General features: G+C 45.2%; 1 protein-coding gene across 1 annotated transcript; it reads right to left on the reverse strand.

The window, feature by feature from the left end:
• Positions 1-239: 239 nt before the first annotated feature.
• On the reverse strand, positions 240-9475 carry LOC123155767 (MADS-box transcription factor 5). The gene is made up of 8 exons (XM_044573899.1): positions 9160-9475; positions 3248-3323; positions 2445-2506; positions 1848-1947; positions 1634-1675; positions 1496-1537; positions 802-938; positions 240-447 (listed from the first exon to the last, which is right to left on the reverse strand). Exons 1-8 carry the CDS (start codon positions 9342-9344, stop codon positions 408-410), a joined length of 684 nt encoding a protein of 227 aa, XP_044429834.1. The 5' UTR covers positions 9345-9475; the 3' UTR covers positions 240-407.
• Positions 9476-10567: the final 1092 nt, after the last annotated feature.

A 10567-nucleotide genomic window follows, 5' to 3' on the forward strand; every position in this document is an offset into this window, starting at 1 on the left:
TATATATTGAATTAATGTTCGAAACATGTTTCTCATTTCATAATTATGGTATAGTTACCTAATTTTTACTTTATTTTCGTTATGGAAATGGAGATGAATTGCTATACTTTTATGAACATTTATGGATAACATGTCAGTGCAGTGGTGACTTATTGTTTGTAGCTATGCACTGACACGGTGCACTTTTCAGTACCCTCAGTTCAAACTGAGAGATTGTGTGGTCAATTCAGCATCCAACATTCAGATAATTCTCCTCTCAAGTTTAAAATAGCACACAATATGATTGAATAGTACATAATAGGTTGTTTTAAGTTAGAACCCATGGATAAAAGAAAGCATTGCATTAAATTTATATCACATCGACCCGACATAGGACATCTGAACTCCGGCTCAAGTAATACAACCATTCATTCGTTGTTCAATTGATCCAGGAAATTTCGTTGATACCTGCACACGATCGTAATAGGTCATTATGAAAAAAAATAGACAAAGACATGTTTAAAAAGGAAACCTTTTTATTGATTCTGCACAAGCTGTTCTACTGAGATACTTTAGTTTCTGTTGGTAATGCAAATTTGGATTTTATTCCTTTTTTTACATGTTGGCAATCTTGTTCAAATATAGTACTGTATTCCTTTCAAAAAGAATGTTTAAAAATCAATTCATATAATTTACTAAAGTATGAGCTGTTGATATGAGTTTTCCTTTTTGCTGAGATTATTTATATTTAAAGAACATAGTTAATGTTAATAAGGCATCATACTTGGAGTCTCTTATTAATAGTTGAAGAAAAAAAATTACCCTATACGCATGGAAGGGTCACAAGCAGGATGAAAATGCTGCTGTTGATTAGCTTGATTAGCATGGCCACTAGACCCACTAGGTCCAACATCCTGGCAAGACATTTGCAGCACATTTTCCGCACTAGTTTCTTGTATCTGGTACAACAAAGAGATAAAAATTGAAGCATGCATAGCTCACACTTCTTTGGAATATATGTGACGAACTCAGCCATTAATTTACCATTCCCAATAGAAACCACAGCCATGGATATTTTTTTTCGAAACGACAGCCATGGAATTTTAACAACAATATAAATACTTCTTTTGCCAAGAATTCTATGGTCCATCGTGCATTTCCATCGAACAAGCAAAAAAATGCATATTCAAAAAACCGTTGAAAGAGCAGGCCGTTATAACCGTGCCATGTCTCATATTTTCAGTTGTGCGACCTTTCTTTAGTTAGGAGAAAGAAACTAGATGATTGACAATTTAATGAAATAACTGAAACAATATGAAGTCAGCTAGTGCTAATTTTCCCTTCGTATAGTATGTTTTTATTTTATCACTGAGGCTTCCCTGTACTGTGTATGGAACTCCTGAGCATGTGTAAATGAGGATTAACCAAAATAGTTTGTGTATATATGGCACATTCAGGCTAAGCCAATGCTGGGAATAAAATAAAATTATTAAAAACCGTGAGGGAAGTATTATACCTTCTTCCGTAAGTCTTTATTAACATCTTGAAGTTGTTGTTCCTGCACAAATTAGTAATTAGTAATTCTGGGGCATCTACACTGAAAGAAATATATCGAACACAAGACCAGGGCTTAACAAGACGACACATGTGTTACCTTGCGCTTGAGCTCAAAAAGCTGATCAAGTGACTGTTGGCTCTGTATAGGTCATACACAGAAATAGCTAGTCAGCATGACATTCTACATGTTAAATACATCTGATCTCAAACATTTATATTATTACAGAATGCATCTGAACCTACGACTTGAGAAGTACATATATATGTGGAAATATGATCACCAATGAATTTACTTGACTACGATGATGTACCTTTGTCGCCCTAATATGTTTGAGAGATATCTCAATTTGGTTCTCAAGCTGCTCAAGTTCCTTCATGTTAAGTGGGCCCAAGTCCTCGCCAAGAAGATTTCTGTAAAAGATCAATAATTTAATTTAGGCACTAACAGCTCCTCTCCTCTCTGTAATTTCTCTATCTTCTCTCAACTCTCTAGTACACACATACACGCGTACTCCATTAATCACTCCATGCTCTCATCACTTCCTAAACTCTCTCCATGATCAAGACGACCGGGAACCATCTGGAGTATATGCATGTGCTTCTCCTATTTATGATCTCTTCTTGCATGCAGGCCATGCGATCACACTAAATCTACCAATGAATCTTCTAATGCAGCAACTAAAATGCACGCAGCCACACAACACACACATGTCTGCGTCTACTAATGTGTGTTTACCTCCATCTCCCTCTAAGAACACGCATGCTAAGTCCATGTCATCCATGCTCGCTTAGACACTAACTCAACTATAAAATGCATGACAATATTAAAGAGCAATCGATCACCTGGTAAGTAATTAATGATCGACATGATTGATATATCTAACATTTCGTATAGTTGGCTAGCATACCTCTGAGTTGTCTGTAGGAACTCAACTCTTGTCTTCAGCTTCAAGTACTCCTGGTAATTGTTCTAGTTTGGATAAGAGAAATTAACAACACACTGGTCAAATAATCGAGTGAAATCATGACTAAATACAGAACTACATTATGCATAAACCATAGATATGTACGGTTGTTTACAAGGTACTGCAAAAACTTTCTAGAAGATAATAGCTATGTAACAATGAAAATAGAAGGGCATGGCATACTATAAGATACTGCTAATTAATTAGTTCAAAGTTGATAATATGAATGAGAAAGCATACATAAATTAGCATATATAGTAGTTTTTACATCACACTGAAGTTAGGGGATAAGTCCTCTCCAGCGTTAAGTAGTTTTACTTTCAGAAAGGGATATTAGATCCATCATGTGAGAGCTCTGTACATGTGCAAATGTTCAGAAAGTTTTATTTAATTCCGTTAAATACTTGCTGCTACACAGAAGCAGTAGACGGAGCTCTTATTTTCACCATATACCACTGCATTTAATTAACAGTTTACATCCAAACATCCAATTTGAATTATTATTTTGCTTTCTTTATTGATACTTGATTTGCCATGACCCATGAAATTACATTAAACACATTAATTCCAGTCACTAAATTACCATCATCTGATCCTAAACGTAAATCCTATCCAAGACCAACAATTCACAAAATGCACGTGGCATGCCATGTATATACTTCTAGAAACACCGCTCTAGTGTCTAGTACATACTGTTTGGTTTTGCACATGAAATGTATATGAAGCAACAGTGTTGAAAAGGTTACTAGTTCAGTCTCCGGAGCTGCAGTTGCCTCGGAGTTGAAGTTGCAGCTGCGGTACCGCTCTAGTGTCTTGTACATGCTGTTGAACAGCAAGAGAAATGGATTATAGACAAGCTTTTGAAAAAAGAAAATCATGAAATATCTCTGACCCAATTAATGTAATGTAAGAGTTCATTACATTGTAGTGTGACATGACCAAACGAATTTGACATTGTTGAATCGTTTGGAGGGCACTTATTTCTAAGTAGACCATCTCATTAAACAATTGGATGTAAATATAGAGCACCTTTGGATTGAAGGGTTTTTCTAAGAATTTGTAGGATTTTAATCCGTCGGAATTTTCCCTATGAAGGTCCCCATTCCAAACATGCCCATTCTGTAAAAATTAATTGTAACATATCTTTCATTAACGAATAGACAGTACCCCTGTCGATTTTATGAAAATTTAAAGCAATGGAATAATTTTAATTGAGAAAATTAGGATACTGGCCACATCACAGGTCCGTACTCAAAAAGTGCATGGTAGCTAGCATAATGTAACCTCTAGCGCAGTCCGTCCAATTTGTACAAGGCAGTTCTTATTTGGTGCACACTGCACAAACACATAATATACATGTCCGCAATTGTTCCTCTGAAAAGAACATATCCTTAATTGTTACCGAGAGAACTGGAACATTTTTTTGAAAACATGAAGTATTTTTTAACTAATTTCTTGCTACTTCCTGTAGTAATTGTTACCGCGGTGATCACCGGAGAAGAGGTAGTCAGTGCATGATCCTGGATGGCGTCGAGCTCGATTGACGTCAGACCAGGACATGTCGTGCAGCGGCATGGATTTTTTTTTCTTCAGGAGCACTTTATGGAGTCTTTGAGTTTTGTTTGGGGCAGCTAGGTGGCGACCATGTCCCCGTCTAGGAATAATGCTCTCCTTGCTCTTTTCGTGTTCCGCTGGTGTGTTCATCAACCTCGAAGGGCGTGCGGAACCGTGTCTCCGGCAGGTCTTCTAAGATCCGGTCGGTTTAGGTGTTCGGTGGATCCGTATGGATTCGGCTGGCATTCCTGGTCCTCGGAGTTTCCGCATGACCTTTTTTCTTCTCCGGGGTGGCAAATCTCGGCCGCCGGCGTCTCCTGGTCTGCATCGATGATATCCCGACCGCTGCTTCTACAAGCTGCTAGGTTTAAAAAAGTTTGCTCCGTAGATGGCATCAAGCTTTCCTCATGGCGCGCCTCCTATGGATGCAGGAGGAGGAAGAAGACTTCGGCACCCCCATGGATTCGATCGTATTTTCATTTATCTGTATGGGTGTGCTTGTAAGGACCTACGGCACTTAATATATGGCATTGGGCCCTTTCGCAAAAAAAAAGTCAGAAAAAATAAGTTTGAGACTTGCCATGCCATTTTGCCATTAGTTAGGAAAAAGAAAAACAAGGTTCCATACGATTATTACGGCATGATGGCGCGTGCTCGATGCAAAATAAAGTAGGGGGTACGAGGTGGTACTGCATCACTTTTTTTTTCTTTTCGAACAGGTAGTACTACGGCACCAGTAATACTCTCGACTCCCAGTACGCGTCTTCACGTGTTTGCTACCACTTTGCTTTAACTCGCCGTGCTGCACTGGGCGGGCGGTACGCCGCTGGCTGGGCTAGCTGCTACGTACCATAGTACTACTAGCAGTAGAGACGACGACGTAGCACCGGCCGGCCGGTCACATGCCATGCCATTGCCATGCCTGCCGGGAAGAACAACGTACTAGGAGGATAAACCCTGACCTGACTGACGATCCAGCGCGTCGGTCGATGCATATCGTTTTCTTTCTCGGGTCACTTTCCCCGTCCTTTTTCTCCCCTGCCGCGGCCGCGTGCACGTACGGCGACTGACCGGGCAAGGCGTGGGGAGAGTGTGGGTGGGGGGAGGCCTCAATGGAACAGTGGAATTGGATCCGAGGGCTGGTTCGGTGGTTCCCTCCCAATGGAACAGTGGAATCTAGCAGCCAGATAATAACGATATACACCACGAAACATATAATTAGGTCGAGCAAGGCATATGCACACACCATGCCAGCCAGCTAGTAATAGAAGTCCCAAACGTCCGGGCGCTCCAACCCTCCTCAAACGTCCGGGCGGCCGCCTAGTCATTGACCGGTCATGATTTTTCGATCTAGACGGATGCCTCAAACGCCCGGACTGATCGTCATCCTTCATATCCAGCCCAAATATGGGGCGGATATTGGCGCGCTCGGGCACGCCCGCCATGTCGGACCCGGCCCATGCTGGCTCGCATGACCCCACATATATTCGTCCCCATCCGCTCGCCGGAGCAAACCCTACCCATTCCACTCCACTCCCCTCTGCCACCCAAGCTCACCTCCCGCGGTTTCCGGCCTTCTCCAACATGGCAGACAGCGGATCGGACTCCGACCAGTCCGGATCAATCGACCGGGGTGTCATCTCGTGCGGGTTGGAGGAGGCAATGGCAGTCCGCATTGCACTCCGCCGCTCCCGTGGAGGACAGCGCCCGGCTGACGAACGGATCTGTCTGCCGCGACTCTATAGCGTTGGCCCACGGAGCGCTCGGGTCCTCTGGGGCTGGATCCTCGCGGTCCGGCAGCCTGAACCCCTCTCCTTCCCCATCACCGGACGGGCAGACTATGAGTCCCACCGGGAACGGGCGCCCCGCCATGGGAAGGAGAGGATAAGGGCCGCCGAGGCCCGTATAGTGGCGGAAATGTCGAAGCGGACGCGGCTGATGCGGCGGTGCGGGCAGCCGCAGAGGAGGAAGTCATCCGCGTTCGCATTGTGAAGAAACGACAACAGAGGAACACGCGCGCCCATGCCCGAGAGCAGAATCAGGTGGTCCGTGCCATGGCCGAACTGCCACCGAAGGAGGAGAAGGCGGACAATGACGGCGAGGACAGCTCCGGCGACGAGAAAATCCGGCTCGATGCATACTACGTATTCGACCGGTACTTCCGCGAGAAGGACAGTAAGGGCGCCGGGAAGGGCAAGGGCAGCCCTGGATGAACTCCACCATAGTCAAAGATGCCAAATTTTGGTAGTCTAGTGGCATGTTTAGTTAGTAGTGATGAAGTAGCCGGAAGATGTGTGTGCATTGATGTAGTTGCATGAGTCTGTATGGATTTGAGATATGATAATTAAGGTGTCCGAATTTAGAATATATTATTTGAGAGGGGTCCGGTCAGTACACGTGGACGTGTCTGTGGGCGTTTGAGGGGCCGGATTTGTCAACTCCGGCTGTAGTTGCTCTTAGTGATAGCTCATCTGCTAATGGAAGGCTGGTGTGTTTTTTGTTGCGTTGGACGTGTTAACCGTGTGAATCGCGCTGTGCAGAGGCCGGACACTCGCTCTGTGTGGTTGTATCATCTCTTATACTCCCCCCGTTCCAAAATTCTTGTCTTAGATTTGTTTAGATATGGATGTATCTAATACTAAAACGTGACTTGATACATCCGTATTTAGACAAATCTAAGACAAGAATTTTGGAACGGAGGGAGTATATCATTGAGTGAAGATATCATTTATATAAAAAGAAAGTCAACATAAGAAAATAGGAAAGGGAAAACACCCAGCAGATGGATGGATGATAGGGAAGACACAACAAATCTTTCCGCACAAGCTCTCATGAAAAATGAGGAATCGATTTGTTTCTAGGGTTTATAAGAGAATCAGGTATAGGGAATTTTTCCTATGGAGGCCATTTGGAAAGAAGTAATGATGCCACTAATAACATAAATCTAATAGATTGAATTTCTACACCTCAGCTTTAGGATCTCTAACAAAAAGGTTATACCTTGTGTGTGTGTGTGTGTTTCTTTTTGCGTACACCTTTTTTAATATCTTCAAATTCATGTAAAATTCCCTTAAAATACTCAAATGGTCATGTCTGCAAACTCCCGTGCTTTGGTTTCAGAAACCATGACGGTGCCTATTCCTGTTTTATTGTACGCAATAGGCAACTAGAAGAGTGCAACATAAATAATACTCCCTCCATCTCAAAATGTAAGACCATTTTTTGGGATGGACGGAGTAGTATGCACCTAGATCCGAGTTTTGATTGGATAGAGAATCAACATGCATGATCGCCAAATAGAGCCCTCATTTCACACATGCCCGCTCTGTACATACTGAAACATCTCTTTTCTTAATGAATAGACAGTGATCCTACCAATTTTCTTCACATAAAAAGCTTATTGAATAATTTTAATTACTACTCCCTCCGTTCCAAAACAAGTGCCGTCGATTTAGTACAAGAGGGAGTAGTAAATTACGATATTGGTCGGTGCACATGTTGGCATTCGAGAAATGCGTGGCCGCTAGCATAATGCAACCTCAAATCCGGACTAATTTGTGTAAGACATTTTTTTAATTATTCAGTGCACACAACACAAGCGCATTTTTCAAACCAAAAAACTTCATGGTGAGCCGGCGACATTTTTCTTTTCAAATTTCTCGCCATTTCATCTGCTTGTTTCTCAAATATCATATGCACATATAGAAAAAATGACGGCAGATTATTCATGCTAGGATGATTTTTCCCCTGCAACTTCAAGCTGCGCTCTGCTGAACAAACGCTGAGACTATACAATAATAGTACTAGCATCTCATAAATCCTTTCTCTACTCGTCACTGTTTGCCTAGAGCTGCATACGATTATAGCTTAATGACGCGTGATCAGCGCAAAAGCAGTAGTATTACTACTAGTGCTACCCATATATCTCACGTTTGGTCCTTGCCGTTGCGCCCTCCAGGTAAACCCTCTCCGGATCCCGTGGACGACGATGAGGTACGTAACGTACTACGCCTGTTTGTCAGATGTCTACGGCCAGAACGCACTGCTAGACTAGTACCGGCCGGTGAATTTTCTTCCATTCCGTCGTTCACATGCGGCCGGGGAGCAGCATGGTACTCCGATCCTGCTCCGGGATAGGATAGCTCCTGACGAGGACTGGGCCAAGTGACGAGCGCGTGCACCGATACACATGGGCTTTCTCCATTACTTTTGCTCGCCTGGCCGCGTGCGCGTACGGCCCCCGACGAGTCACCCAGACAAGACGGGGAGAGAGAGAGAGAAGGGATGGGAGGAGAGAGGGCCGGGGGCTCAATGGAACAGTAGAATTGGATCCGGAGGAGACGCTCCCAATGGAACAGTAGAATCTCCACACAACTCAGAGGGGTCGAGAGCCAGATCTCCCAAGAACTCCCCGATGCAACGACGCATGGAAGATCACACATACTACTTGCTACATAAAACTAACACAGGAGGCTGATCGATTTGTTTTCTGTGCTAGGCAACAAGCCGACCGGCCGGCAGGGGAGATGAGGAGAAGAAATTAGTGATAAAATTGCTTGTGTGATTGTTAGAAAAACAAAGGTACTATGTACTCTATGTGCTTGCCTGCCCAGATCTGGATGTGCTAGCTAGGGAAAACGAAGTAGCTAGTGGTTCTGATTCATCGGTCGATCGATCGATCGGCATGTGCGTGGCTAGTGAGGAACACAGCATGCACGGGTCTGCCGGCAAGAAAAGAGCTGAGGCGAGAGGCTACGCGCTACGGGATATGGCTAGGATCAGGATGGAACCTTCCTGGAGGCCATTATCAGCTGCCCCGCCCCTTATTACAGCGACCTCGACTCGCATAAGCACCAAAAGAGGAAAGGGGAAACATCCCGAGCGCTGATGGATGGTAAAAGAGAAGACGCGGCAAACCCTTCCCCAAAACAGCAACAAAAGAAGAGGGGCTAGCATGCCGGCCATGCGTCCGCGGCCTAGATGGATGCATGGCATGGCGGCAAGCCCGCCCGAAGGAAGATCTTGTAGAAAAAACGAGCAAAGTTTTTCATACAGAAAAACGAGTCGGAGCAGAATGAATCGGGTGTTGCGGCTGCGTGCGTACCATGAGGATGTGGAGAACTCGAAGAGGCGGCCGCGGGTGGAGAAGATGATGAGCGCGACCTCGGCGTCGCAGAGCACCGACAGCTCGTACGCCTTCTTGAGCAGCCCGTTGCGGCGCTTGGCGAACGTCACCTGCCGGCTGCTCTTGTTGTCGATCCGCTTCAGCTCCACCTTGCCGCGACCCATCCTCCCTCTCTCTCTTTCTCTCTTTCTCTCCTTTCCTCTTCTCCTTATCCCAGCTTGCTGCTCAGATAGCACTAGCCGGAGGAGGAGGACGAGCTGCTTTCGTAGAGTACTTCCCTCTCTTTATGGTTTATTATGCTATATGCCATGGCAGGACGGACGGACGGACGGACGGAGGCTACACCCTCGCCTGGCCTACCCATGCATTGCATTGCACGTACACGGTGCTATCCAGTCTTTGGTTGGGCTCGCTAGCTCCTTTCCCTTTCCGCTGTATCTCGCTTCAAGATTTCCTACCCCTCTCCGCCTCTATCCTGTCGTCCTGTCAGCCGTGCTCTCTCTGTCACCGCCGTACTGCGTGGCCCGCCCGTCCCGTCGATCGTCGCTCCCCCCCCCCCCCCCCCCCCCCCCTAGGCCCTATGGCCTAGCTTGGCAGCGGCCATGACGGGCGGGGCACGATCCACGTGTCGACTGCTTCCATCCAGGCCCCGAAGGCACCAGCAGATGGATGGATACCAAAGCTAGCTCCGCCATCATTTCGTCGAGAGAAGAACTTCGTTTTAACCTCGCCGGCCCAGATGGATCATGGATGGATGGATCGGCGTACCGGTACGATTGGACTCGTCCTCCCTGCTCGGGTTATGAGACACGTACGTACAGCGTGTTTGGCAGACGTGAAAATTAGACTTTTTAACCACAACCCCCTCTTTGATGTGTGGTGGGAATTAGCGGTGGAAATTTGCGAGGAAGCTCTATCCCAGCTAAAATTAGGAGGGGACTAAGGAAGAGACGCCTGTGAATTGACCTCACCTCTTTAATTTCCTTTCCCCTTCCCTCATCGACTTCTTTACCCCTAACCAAGCAGCGGATTATATGCCTCGTACCCCTTTTACTCTCATTCCGTATCACTATTTTACTCTACCCCTAAATTTTTTTTCCCTTCAAACAAGGGCCCGACCGCTCACAAATGGATTCCATGATTCTTTAAAGAATAGATGTGTACATTTTCCACACGTAAAAAATGGTAGCCGCACATTCTTTTTTGTTTTGATCAAAAGGGGTTCCCCCCCCCCCCCCCCCCCCCCCAACTTTTATAAGGGCACGTACAACGGTATCTAGTCATTCGTCTGTAACATGTGCTACGTAGGATTTTAGATGACGTGGGTGAGAGAGAAGATGAAAAACGACTTAGTCTGTCTGTTAAATTATCGACGGTCTAATCCCAT

This window comes from Triticum aestivum, chromosome 7B (assembly GCF_018294505.1).
Source record: "Triticum aestivum cultivar Chinese Spring chromosome 7B, IWGSC CS RefSeq v2.1, whole genome shotgun sequence".
NCBI lineage: Eukaryota > Viridiplantae > Streptophyta > Magnoliopsida > Poales > Poaceae > Triticum > Triticum aestivum.

What these genes read in the sequence shown, in the direction of transcription:
- LOC123155767 (XM_044573899.1), bottom strand. Translation starts at nt 9,344, where the DNA reads ATGGGTCGCGGCAAGGTGGAGCTGAAGCGGATCGACAACAAGAGCAGC. An exon ending in GAGTTCTCCACATCCTCATG is followed by an intron (nt 3,324 to 9,159) that starts GTACGCACGCAG and finishes GCTGTTCAACAG; the next exon opens with CATGTACAAGACACTAGAGC. An exon ending in TTCCTACAGACAACTCAGAG is followed by an intron (nt 1,948 to 2,444) that starts GTATGCTAGCCA and finishes GATCTTTTACAG; the next exon opens with AAATCTTCTTGGCGAGGACT.